Source organism: Oncorhynchus masou, chromosome 23 (assembly GCF_036934945.1).
Source record: "Oncorhynchus masou masou isolate Uvic2021 chromosome 23, UVic_Omas_1.1, whole genome shotgun sequence".
Lineage (NCBI taxonomy): Eukaryota > Metazoa > Chordata > Actinopteri > Salmoniformes > Salmonidae > Oncorhynchus > Oncorhynchus masou.
The window spans coordinates 44977219-44990580 of NC_088234.1; the positions used below are offsets into that span (position 1 = coordinate 44977219).

The window sequence follows — 13362 nt, forward strand, 5'->3', positions numbered from 1 at the left end:
AACACCATGACGTGCGCAAGGAGTCAGGTGCAAACGGCGAGTGCGCTCGATTGCATGGTCTTCACGATAACTCCAGTCGGTCAGATCTCTCTCAGAAGGATAATAACAAAAGAAAGCTAATAATAGCGGCCAAACACTTTGACGACGTATTGACTCCTATATTGGACTTAGAGAGGGAGAAAGCATGATGGTTGTATAAGGAACGGGTGCCTTTTGGCGCTGTATAAATCGCAGAAGGTGCCTTTTTCAGTACTTTACAAACACCTGTCAACAATTGGAAGATGAAGTTTGGGAAGAGCATCTGTATCCTTAATGTGGGTGGCACAAAATATGCGTTCCCTAAGGATGTGATAAAGGATTTCCCTCTGAGCAGAGTGAGCCGTTTGCACAAATGCGCATCGGAGAAAGAAGTACTGGAAGTGTGTGACGACTATGATCGGGAACGGAATGAGTTTTTCTTCGATAGGCACTCCGAGGCTTTTTGTTTCATCATGCTATACGTGAAGTACGGGAAGCTACGGTTCGTCCCGCAGATGTGCGAGCTGTCATTCTATAACGAGATGATTTACTGGGGGCTGGAGAGCTCACACTTGGAGTTTTGCTGCCAGCGGAGACTGGACAATAAGATGTCCGAGTCGTACATTCATTTCTCCGAGGAGGAAGTCAAACTCGAGGAAGAGTTGAAGGGCGAGAATTTGGTGACTCGCGTGGTCACGGAGAGAGAGGGGTCCAAGTGGCTGGAGAGAATGAGAAGTACTTTTGAGGAGCCGACTTCATCAGTCGCAGCACAAATCCTGGCCTCAGTGTCCGTTATATTTGTTTTAGTGTCCATGGTGATGCTTTGTGTGAGTACTTTGCCAGATTGGAAAACCGCTGAGAACAACAGCGTTGAGGAACACCGGTACAATCCAGACTCGTTAGAGCATCCATCCGGGTATCTATGTTCTATCTTTTATTAAATATTTCCAGATTTCTCCGTTATTTGATACATTACATAGGATCAATGCTCTACTTCTCAATGGACTTGTAACTTGTAAGGACCACAAGACTGCACAACGTTTTATTTCAGCTGCTGTGACAATGGCCTACCAGCACTAATTTAGAATGTATATTGTTGTATTCTGCATATAATACATTGGAGGCTGGTGGGATGAGCTATAGGAGGACGGGCTCATTGTAATGGCTGGAATGGATCCAAGTTAAGGGTTAAGTGAAGGCACTCATTCTGAATGGTTAAGGTGCGGGTTAAGGTTTGGCAATGGAGTTAAAACATTACATTAAGTTTTAGCATTAAAATAAGTTAAAGCACATTAAACGTCACACCTTAAAGATGCACTATTCAGAAATCGCTCTGCCATTTCCTGGTTGCTAAAATTTGAATAGTTCACCTAATTTCAGTTTGTCACAAAACAAGCAATTATAGTTTAGAGAATCATTGTACCATCTAAACCACTGCAAAATATATTTTCCTTTACCAAAAATATTGTATTTTCAGCTGTTTGAAGCTGGTGTACAAAACCGAAAGTAAAAGATGCAAAAACAAAACTTAAGGATGGGAAGCATAGAAATAGCGTACATAGAACAGATCTGATCTCCCAAAAATATAAATATTGCAGCTTTAAGTTTAGCATTCATTCTGAATGGTGAAGGTTTGGGATAGGGTTAAAACATTTAGTTTAGGCACTCATTCCAAATGGATAAGCTAAGGGTTAAGGTTTGGGATAGGGTTAACACCAAACATTTCAAACCTGTGTCCATGGTTGGGGTCAAACATGCAACCTTCTGATCCAGTCATGGGATTACACCCATCCACAATGCCATTACACACTGTTGCCACTATATGGCATTTTTTGAAGGCATTTCCCAATGTCCTCAGGACATGGATAGATGTCCAATTTCAACATCAATCTGGAAAAAAATAGGTGTGTAAACTGTTATTGCCTGTCCTGGTGAAAACAAGTAGCACTCTCTATAGGCTTACTTTCAATGCATTTTCCTGCAAACGGTGGGTTTTCCCTCAACTACACCACTGGGTCTACTATTTAGTAGTCCCCGACAGTGCCATTTCTAAGCAACATAAATGGCACCTAGGGCGGCCCCTACCAAATGTTAGGAAAAAAAGTGTATGTATATATTATATACTATTATTATTACTATTTTTAGAAGCCAGTCTCAACTTACTGTTGGTTAGGATAGTAGAATCCTGTGCCTTTTTCAGAATTTGGTAGTGCATCAGCAGCTGTCCTCTTTTATGGAATTCACTGACAGTCACTCAATTAGCCCATGTCAGTTTATATTTTATAACTAGCTGGCTAGACCAATTTACCTAGCCATCTAAACCTTGTAGTAATCGTGGCCGAATTACTGATGTAGCCAGGGGCCCTAACCACCAGGGAGTACTCTGTTAGTTATTCTCACTCAGATAGAGTATCATATGAACATGGAATAAGTCATGGCAAACTGTGTAGAATTACAGGAAATTAGCTTTAAAACTGCTAAATCTTCTCAAGTTCTTATTATAGAACTATTTTTTTTAAAATTATTATTATTTCACCTTGCTGCAGGAAATGAGCATTAAAACTGCTACATTTTATCTCCATACCATGGTAAATGTGTAGAGCTGCACATTTTCTCTCCACCACCAAGAGAGGGGCTACTAAAATGTTTTGGCCATGAGGTGGGGGAGGGCAACCAAATCTCGCTTAGGGCCCTCAAAATGCTGGAAACGGCCCTGGTCCCCAACCACATGGTCTCCTGGCAACAGATTGTAAGAATCCCTGTGGGGAAGGGGGCAGAGGAGGAGCTGAATGTTTATTAAAGTTAAATGTCAAGGGAGCTTCTGGTCTGATCCTACCAAGTGAACAACACATTTCATGTGCCAAAGTCTCCATTTTGTATGTTGGCCAATTGTCATTACAATATGACATATTATACTATATGGACACTTAAAGGTGTTCAATCTAAATGTTCATTGCCAGAAGCACCACTGTCCCTTGCACTATTGTCGTTTTTGTCATGCATTTTAATCTTTCAGCACTAAGTCGTCATAGTCTTTAACACAAGAGAGGCTGAGGAACTTAACAAGTTGGAGCGTTGCCTCTCTTGTTACAGACAACACATGTTTACAGTGATACATTTAGATTAAGGCAGTAAATGTAAATGAGTTGTGACTGTCTCAGCTCCCTTTTTGGATGAGCGCGTATGTATCGGTAACTGTCCAAGTTGATGATTATAGTGGCATCTGACTGTACCTCTTCAAGGCACTGATTTTAGTGGTAGACTACTATAATACTCAGGTCCTGTCTACAGTGCTGATTTTTAGTGGTAGACTACTATAATACTCAGGACTTGTCTTCAGTGCTGATTTTTAGTGGTAGACTACTATAATACTCAGGACCTGTCTACAGTGCTGATTTTTAGTGGTCCTACAGTGCTGATTTTAGTGGTAGACTACTATAATACTCAGGTCCTGTCTACAGTGCTGATTTTTAGTGTAGTAGACTAGTGCTGATTTTTAACTATAATACTCAGGACTTGTCCTAGTCTCAGGACAGTGCTGATTTTTAGTGGTAGCCTGCTGATTTTTAGTGGTAGACTACTATAATACTCAGGTCAGTGCAATGTGCTGATTTCAGGTACTCAGTACAGTGCTGATTTTTAGTGGTAGACTACTATAACACTCAGGACCTTTATCAGTGGTAGGAGACTGTACGCCTACCTTTTATCATAGGAGACTGTAAAGGAGACAGGTACAAATAATTATGTATTGCTGTTTCTTGGTGTAATCCACTCAGTGTCATGTCTCCATTTTCTTTAAAGACTCATGTTTACTTTTGATGTTTTGAAGGAGATCAGAACATGAATCAATCATATTTAGCCATGTATCAATATATATAACTGTGTCAGCCAATACTTCTGTCCATTTGTCTACAGAGCTGTTTGTCATCCCTTTCTTGTCTGCCCTCACTCTGCTCTTTAACCTGTGTGTCTGTCTTGTATCCATGACTGCCACGCGGACCGCTCTCAAGGTATTGGTACCTGAAAGGCACCCAACACTATCTGTGTGTGTGTGTGTGTGTGTGTGTGTGTGTGTGTGTGTGTGTGTGTGTGTGTGTGTGTGTGTGTGTGTGTGTGTGTGTGTGTGTGTGTGTGTGTGTGTGTGTGTGTGTGTGGAGTTGTAGACAATGCAGGTAGGTATTGTTCTAAGCCAATGGTGGGAGGTTATGGTTGTATCTGATTTGTTTCCCTTTTCAATGGGCAAATGTTTTTACGTGAGCTTGATGTCACAAATGCCGGTTGTCCCAAGGTAATACAGTAAAGGGTACTCACATACTACTCAAGCAACTTAGCATGCACTAAATTAAAATTACTTTTGGGGAGGTTGTATCATTTGATTCACACAGCATGCCTACCACTTTCAAGACACAAAATATGTCTTATTGTGAAACAAACAAGAAATAAGACAAAAAAATCAGAACTTGAGCGTGCATAACTACCCCCCCCCCCAAAAAAAAAAGGTCAATACTTTGTAAAGCCACATTTTGCAGCAATTACAGCTGCAATTCTGTTGGGGTATGTCTCTATAAGCTTAGCACATTTAGCCACTGGGATTTTTGCCCATTCTTCAAGGCAAATCTGTTCCAGCTCCTTCAAGTTGAATGGGTTCTGCTGGTGTACAGCAATCTGTAAGTCATACCACAGATTCTTAATTGGATTGAGGTCTGGGCTTTGACTAGGCCATTCCAAGACATTTACAGTGGGGTATTTAGTCAGCCACCAATTGTGCAAGTTCTCCCACTTAAAAAGATGAGAGAGGCCTGTAATTTTTATCATAGGTACACTTCAACTATGACAGACAAAAGGAGAAAAGAAAATCAAAAAAATCACATTGTAGGATTTTTAATGAATTTATTTGCAAATTATGGTGGAAAATAAGTATTTGGTCACATACAAACAAGCAAGATTTCTTGCTCTCACAGACCTGTAACTTTTTCTTTAAGATGCTCCTCTGTCCTCCACTCATTGCCTGTATTAATGGCACTTATTTTAACTTGTTATCAGTATAAAAGACACCTGTCCACAACCTCAAACAGTCACACTCCTAACTCCACTATGGCCAAGACCAAAGAGCTGTCAAAGGACACCAGAAACAAAATTGTAGACCTGCACCAAGCTGGGAAGACAATCTGCAATAGGTAAGCAGCTTGGTTTGAAGAAATCAACTGTGGGAGCAATTATTAGGAAATGTAAGACATACAAGACCACTGATAATCTCCCTCGATCTGGGGCTCCACGCAAGATCTCACCCTGTGGGGTCAAAATGATCACAAGAATGGTGAGCAAAAATCCCAGAACCACACGGGGGGACCTAGTGAATGACCTGCAGAGAGCTGTGACCAAAGTAACAAAGCCTACCATCAGTAACACACTATGCCGCCAGAGACTCAAATCCTGCAGTGCCAGACGTGTCCCCCTGCTTAAGCCAGTACATGTCCAGGCTCGTCTGAAGTTTGCTAGAGAGCATTTGGATGATCCAGAAGAAGATTGGGAGAATGTCATATGGTCAGATGAAATCAAAATATAACTTTTTGGTAAAAACTCAACTCGTCGTGTTTGGAGGACAAAGAATGCTGAGTTGCATGCAAAGAACACCATACCTACTGTGAAGCATGGGGGTGGAAACATCATGCTTTGGGGGTTTTTCTGCAAAGGGACCAGGACGACTGATCCGTGTAAAGGAAAGAATGAATGCGGCCATGTATCATGAGATTTTGAGTGAAAACCTCCTTCCATCAGCATGGGCATTGAAGATGAAACGTGGCTGGGTCTTTCAGCATGACAATGATACCAAACACACCACACGGGCAATGAAGGAGTGGCTTTGTAAGAAGCATTTCAAGGTCCTGGAGTGGCCTAGCCAGTCTCCAGATCTCAACCCATAGAAAATCTTTGGAGGGAGTTGAAAGTCCGTGTTGCCCAGCAACAGCCCCAAAATATCACTGTTCTAGAGGAGATCTGCATGGAGGAACGGGCCAAAATACCAGCAACAGCGTGTGAAAACCTTGTGAAGACCTCTGTCATTGCCAACAAAGGGTATATAACAAAGTATTGAGATAAACTTTTGTTATTGACCAAATACCTATCTTCCACCAAAATTTGCAAATAAATTCATTAAAAATCTTACAATGTGATTTTCTTCATTTTTTCCCCTCGTTTTGTCTGTCATAGTTGAAGTGTACCTATGATGAAAATTACAGGCCTCTCTCATCTTTTTAAGTGGGAGAACTTGCACAATTGGTGGTTGACTAAATACTTTTTTGCCCCACTGTAAATGTTTCCCCTTAAACCACTCAAGTGTTGTTTTAGAAGTATGCTTAGGGGCATTGTCCTGCTGGAAGGTGAACCTCCGTCCCAGTCTCAAATCTCTGGAAGACTGAAACATGGTTCCCTCAAGAATTTCCCTGGATTTAGCGCCATTCATCATTCCTTGAATTCTGACCAGTTTCCCAGTCCCTGCCAATGAAATACGTCCCCACAGCTGATGCTGCCACCACCATGCTTCACTGTGGAGATGGTATTCTCGGGGTGATGAGAGGAGTTGGGTTTGCACCAGACATAGTGTTTTCCTTGATGGCCAAAAAGCTCAATTTTAGTCTCATCTGACCAGAGTACCTTCTTCCATATTTTTTGGGAGTCTCCCACATGCCTTTCGGCGAACACCAAACGTGTTTGCTTATTTTTCTTTAAGCAATGGCTTTTTTTCTGGCCACTTCCGTAAAGCCCAGCTCTGTGGAGTGTACGGCTTAAAGAGGTCCTATGGATAGATACTCCAATCTCCGCTCTGGAGCTTTGCAGTTCCTTCAGAGTTATCTTTTGATATCTTTGTTGCCTCTCTTGTTGCCTCTCTGGGCCCTCCTTGTATGGTCTGTGTGTTTTGGTGGGCGGCCCTCTCTTGGCAGGTTTTTTCTGGTGCCATATTCTTTCCATTTTTTAAATAATGGATTTAATGGTGCTCTGTGGGATGTTCAAAGTTTCTGATCTTTTTTTTAACCCAACTCTGATCTGTACTTCTCCACAACTTTGTCCCTGACCTGTTTGGAGAGTTCCTTGGTCTTCATGGTGCCACATAATTGGTGGTTTTGCAGACTCTGGGGCCTTTCAGAAAAGGTGTAAAAATACTGAGATCATGTGACACTTAGATTGCACACAGGTGGACTTTAGAAGTCACATAATTAGTTAAATAAAGGTAATTGGTTGCACCAGATCTTATTTAGGGGCATACATATGCACGCACCACCTTTTTTTTTAAACAAGTTATTTTTTTTCATTTCACTTCACCGATTTGGACTATTTTGTGTATGTCTATTACATGAAATCCAAATAAAAATCAATTTAAATTACAGGTTAATGCAACAAAATAGGAAAAACACCAAGGGGAATGAATACTTCAGCAAGGCACTGTATATCAGCATTTGACAACAGCATATTTTGATGGACTAGACTATAACTGGCTTTTGACTAGCTGACTGCAATCCCTCATTACAGCCCTACCTCTACTCTGGTCATTTGTGGCAGTCTGTCGTCACGTGCTCTACACCTAATAGGCATACTCAGGGCTCAGTCTCAACCAAGTCGAACTTGCCTTTAATCCATGCTATAATTAAGGTGGAAAAGAATCCACTAAAATCCCTTATCAGTATGCCTCTACCATACTCTTGCCTGGAGTATTCTGTACACACTGAGCTGCAATACATTTGTCTATAATGTCCAGGCCCAGGAATGGTCTCAGAATCAAATGAAAGTCAAAAATGTGCATTCTACTTTGATTTGACATTTGCTGCTGTTATATGTTGCCAAATGAGTTTACTTGAGAACACTGTAAATGATCATGTGATTACGTCTGTCTGAGGGTTGTTTCTCACTATGTGGCTTAGTTAATAAGGTAAAGTATGGCAGCAAAAATATAATACCGTAAATTACAACCTCACTTAAAAACGCAGAATATCTTCTGCAGGTTCTGGCATAAAGAAATTCAGGTGGTCAGGTTGGTAAATTACAACAGGATTACGGTGTCAACATGACAGAGGTTTACGATGTGAAAATGTTAGAATATCAAAAATCTATTTATTGCATCAAAATGTAAGAGCGTCCAGAAGTCATATCCCACTGGGCACAGACGTCAGTTCAACGTCTAGTTTTGATTTACATTTGGTTGAGTTGTCAACCATTGTCAATTCAATGTGAAATCAACAAAGAAAATGGCACCATGTCATTGGACTTAAAAGTTGGGTGAAAAAAAAGATGAAATGCCCTTTTGTTAATTACTTTTTGCAACTCCAATCAGTTTTCCACGTTGATTCAACGTCATCACATGATTCGTTTTTGGTTGGAATTACATGGAAACAATGTTGATTCAACCAGAAAAAAATAGTTAATAAAGGCTTTCCCTGTGGACCAGTGTTTCCCAACTCCAGTCCTCGAGTATCCCCAACAGCACACATTTTTGTTAAAGCCCCAGACAAGCACACCTGATTCAACTTGTCAACTACTCATCAAGCCCTCGATGAGTTGAATCAGGTGAGTTTGTCTGGGGCTACAACAAAAATGTGTGCTGTTGGGGGTATCCGAGGACAGGAGTTGGGAAACACTGCTGTAGGCTAACCCTTTTTCTGTTTCAAAACACTTTCACCCAACGAATAGGCCCTAACCCTCAAGAAACCATTTAAGAACCCTTCAGTGAAAAGGTTCTACCAGAAACCAAAATTGATTCTATGTAGCAACTTTTTTTGTAAGAGTTTAATGTCTGCAGTCCATTGCTTGTAGATATACAGTAGTGTGTAGACCTATAGTGGAATTTCCAGCTCTCATGCTCGCAGTAACTCTGCCTGGTTCTCCCTCCCACAGGATCATCGAGGCTGTGTGTATCGGCTGGTTCACCGCTGAGTGCATTGTGCGCTTCATCGTGTCGCGGGACAAGTGTGAGTTTGTCAAACGGCCCCTCAACATCATCGACCTACTGGCCATTACACCCTACTACATCTCCATCTCCATGACGATGCTGACAGGGGAGAACTCCCAGCTTCAGCGGGCGGGCGTCACCCTGCGTGTTCTGCGCATGATGCGCATCTTCTGGGTGATCAAGCTGGCCCGACACTTCCTGGGCTTGCAGACTCTGGGGCTAACGCTGAGTCGCTGCTACCGGGAAATGGTGATGCTGTTGCTGTTTATCTGCGTGCCTATGGCCATCTTCAGTGCTCTAGCCCAGCTGCTGGAGCATGGCCTGGACCTGGAGTCACCGAATGAGGACTACGCCAGCATCCCTGCCGCCTGCTGGTGGGTTATTATCTCCATGACCACTGTGGGCTATGGAGACATGTACCCCATCACTGTGCCTGGGCGAGTGCTGGGTGGCCTGTGCGTGGTGAGCGGCATCGTGCTCCTGGCACTGCCCATCACCTTCATCTACCACAGCTTCGTGCAGTGCTACCATGAGCTCAAGTTCCGCTCGGCCCGCTGCACGCGGAGCCTGTCCGCAGAGTTTCTCGACTGAGGGATCCCTGATGTCGCTACTCCCCCTGACAACTCTTCACCCCCTGACAACTCTTCAGAGACCTCCATCCACCCTGGAAGTGTGCATCGATCGGAAACATGGCCTCTATCATTGGTCTCACACTTTATTTAACATATTTTGTTGATATATCCCTCGTCTTGGAACATCAGTATGAGGGGTTATGTGTTTTGAGGTTTGCATATAGTACAGCCTTCTTCAATAGTCAATTCCAAATAGGAAGTAACGGAACCCGATGGGGACAAGGACTGTTTCCACGGCTGCCATGGTGACAGTGGTGTTCGGGGCAGATGTCCCTGACAGGATGTCATCGTTGGAGGGCAGCTGGATTGTGTCAGACCAGACAGAGGCCTTCATATTACTGTGGATTATACAGAATTTAGCCAGTCTCACAGTACAACCTTCTTCTCACATGGCGACATGCCACAAACTAGATTTGAGTTTTAATGCAATTTTCAATCCCACACTTCTGGCAATGTCACAGTGTGAGGATGGAAGGTAACATTTCTCTTCTCTTTCATCAATCATTTATTTCTAGTGTTCCTGTGGCCAGTCAGTGAACAACAATGCATTACCAAGAACCAAAGCGTGTGAGTACAGTGAACACTGTTCCCTTTAATCTTTCACTTCAACGCTCACGCTACCCCTTTTATTTTGCGTAGGCAAACCTGACAAATATAAAAACACAACACTTTGTGAATTTGAATGAGCCCATTTACAACTCAAACAAGGTCATATTCTAAACCTATTAACCATTCCACCTGAAAGCCAAACCAATGCAAAGTGGTTTTGAAAGGTATTTTTTTCCGCAGAAACCAAGAGAGGGGGTGGGAGGGGTTGAACAAGAAAGAGTACAGTACCGTATGGGTCTGTCAGCTCAGCTGTGTAGGCAGGTCTTTAATGTGGAACACGGAGCCACAGAGCGAGAGTGTGTCATGGAGATACTGGTGGTTCGGCTGACATCACACAGTGCAGTAAAGGAGAGGGCATGTCTGCCTCAGCCTCGTGAGCGCTGCGGGTCTTCTGACTGGAGGAGTGGAACCAGTTGTGGCTGGTGTCAAAACCTTGGGAGCCTCTTCCTGTCACAACAAAGGCACTCGGCACAACCACCACAGCCTTGGTAGGCACTCCTCTCAATGTTGTTGTCTGGCCCACCCGCTTCTCCTCGACACTCTGTCGACGCCATGTTTGGGTGGCTTGTGTGACGCATTCGGCCTCCTTTCCTGCCAGAGTGCATTTGGGTGCCTCTGAAAAGCTTTTATCATGCCTTCACTAATTTCTTTCGTGGGGAATTGGGAATGGGGTCATCGTGTGTTCTCTTCATATCAGCCGGCTTCAGGCTACACTACCTGTTATCACTAACGAGCACCATCTCTGTTTTCCCCAGATTGTGCATAGATGTGTTTGCTCTAGGACTGGGTTTTCGTGTTCGCTAACAGAATCTGTAAATGTAATATTGTAAAGGGTTTGCTCTCTGAAAAAAACCCAATCTGTTCTTGACCTCATTTTATCTGAATTCTATTTTCAACCAAAGCAGTTTTATATCTTCCAGAAGCACTTTTTATAGTAGGAGCAGAAAATGAAAGTTCATCAAGGTAATGATTAATGTATATGAGTGTTATTGTCAGAGTGCTCTATTTGATGTGATAGATATTGACTGCCGGGACTCATAGTCTAATTGTACTAGTGACGCTGGTTCTTTTGACACAGATTTAGTTCCTTTGCTTTGTCCTCAGTGTTATAGTTTCCACTAGCTGCAGACAGCCCCATCTGCTCTCTCTGATCTACCCCCGCTTTCACTTGGCTGTTTTCCAAACCTAGTAGTCACAATGCTTTAACTGTGTGGAATGTTGATAGGATAAGATTGATTAAAATTGTTATTTCAGAACTTTGGGCATCAGGGTCTTGGAAGAAGAGAAGGCTTGACTAGACTTAATCGACTTTGAAAATGTTAGATTTGCATTTATATTAGTATGCAGGATGGTGTTGTTCAGAGGTATTGGAAGAATTGTATTGCAAGAGCCTGTCATCTAAGCACTCTTTCCTATTCTCACTACAACTTCCCTGGAGGAAAACCAATTTCATTAAAACTTCAACAACTTCCAACAGGGGGAGTTTGCAATTCCAACGGCCCTAATATCTCTATGCCGACGATGAACTCAAACCAACAGGTGCAATATCACACCAAAGAGCCTGAGAGTAAACAACTTAAGTATTCACTTTGAGAATGTGAGCAAACAATGAGATTTGAACGAGAAGGGAGCTGGCAGAAATATGTCGCCTATCTCTGTAAGAGCCTCCTTACCAACAGAAATCATTTCCTATCACTTACTCTTGTCATCCTTCACACGACAAACATGGTATATTATCTCTGCTCTGGTTTATAAACTCATAGAAAGTCACATTGCTCCACAGCAATTAGGACTTGTATATCTGACCAGCCTACTTTTCCTTGACATAAATCCACATCAATCAGATCTCCCTGGATTCTACTCCAATTTAGTGAAAAATTTCCACCTATTCATCAGGGATTCTAACTGCTACAGGGGTAACTGAGACTCTTAACCATTGATGGGACCACAAGCTGGAGATTCTCTAACCATATTCTGTCCCTCTTCTTCTTTGTCTATCTTTCTGTCTGCCTGGCTCTTTTTTTAAATTTCCCTCTCTCTCACATACACACACACACACACACACACACACACACACACACACACACACACACACACACACACACACACACACACACACACACACACACACACACACACACACACACACACACACACACTCTCTCACACACACACACACACACTCTCTCACTCTCTCTCTCTCTCTCACACACACACACACACACACACACACACACACACACACACACACACTCACACACACACACACACACACACACACAAAGGTGAGCGTTTTGTGAGGGGTTTTTCTCTTGGAGAGCTCCATTTTAATAACATGGGTAAACAAGAGAGTGGATTTCACTTGTATTTTGCCAATCCAAACTGCACATACGTATAATGAAAAGTCAGAAATGTCATCATAAATGACATTATGAATAAATCAATTGACACACAAAAGGGGGATTATAAATCAGGCAATAAAAACTCATTTGAGAAGATTAAACATTGTTCACTGGTTATGAAATCATTGTGTGACCTATTTAATGTCTGTCTGACTGACACCCTGTCACTTGTGACATCGCTCTTCTCAATGAAATACTAAAATAGTCCATGCCCCACTCAGTGCAATCTTGATATTTGGACCAGGACAATATTATGTGAGTATCTCTGTTTTCTTCAGAATATGTATTTTGACAAAGGACTGAAACTGAAAATGAACTGTTCTGGAAAAGTTACTGTTGTGTCGAGGATCAGGAATAAAGCAATTGGATGTTGGTTGGAACAAATGTTGTATTTCTAAAATCAGTTTTTCAGAATAAGTGCAGAATATTTTCACTGCTCTTAAACCCTTTAGGACAGATTTCTATGCTCACAGTGGATATAGTTGGGGCAAAAGTGGGCCCACATTTGTTACAATGGAAATAATTCAAGAGAAAAATACCTAATTATTATTTGAAAAGTTTGTACATTTTCTACAAGACTTAAAATATGACTTATACTCACATAAATAGAGGACCTGCTACTTCTGGATACTGTACTTTGTCACACCCAAACACCTTATGTGGGCATCTCTAGCTTATTGCTGCTTCAATAGAATGTACAAGTGCAACCGTGCATATATCTCTTGAAGAAATGGTTGTGTTTCTGCAAGCCATAGTTTTT

The 13362-nt window shown here is 42.2% G+C and overlaps 1 protein-coding gene across 1 annotated transcript; it reads left to right on the top strand.

The window, feature by feature from the left end:
- The first annotated feature begins 230 nt into the window (after positions 1-230).
- On the top strand, positions 231-12374 carry LOC135510893 (potassium voltage-gated channel subfamily G member 3-like). Its single transcript, XM_064932205.1, has 2 exons — positions 231-934; positions 8905-12374. The coding sequence occupies exons 1-2, from the start codon at positions 282-284 to the stop codon at positions 9548-9550; spliced, it is 1299 nt and encodes a 432-aa protein (XP_064788277.1). The 5' UTR covers positions 231-281; the 3' UTR covers positions 9551-12374.
- The last annotated feature ends 988 nt before the right edge of the window (positions 12375-13362 follow it).

Bases quoted from the DNA above. Each gene is read 5' to 3' on its own strand.
- LOC135510893 (XM_064932205.1), top strand. From the start codon at position 282: ATGAAGTTTGGGAAGAGCATCTGTATCCTTAATGTGGGTGGCACAAAA. The intron at 935-8,904 runs GTATCTATGTTC...TCCCTCCCACAG, and splicing joins TCGTTAGAGCATCCATCCGG to GATCATCGAGGCTGTGTGTA.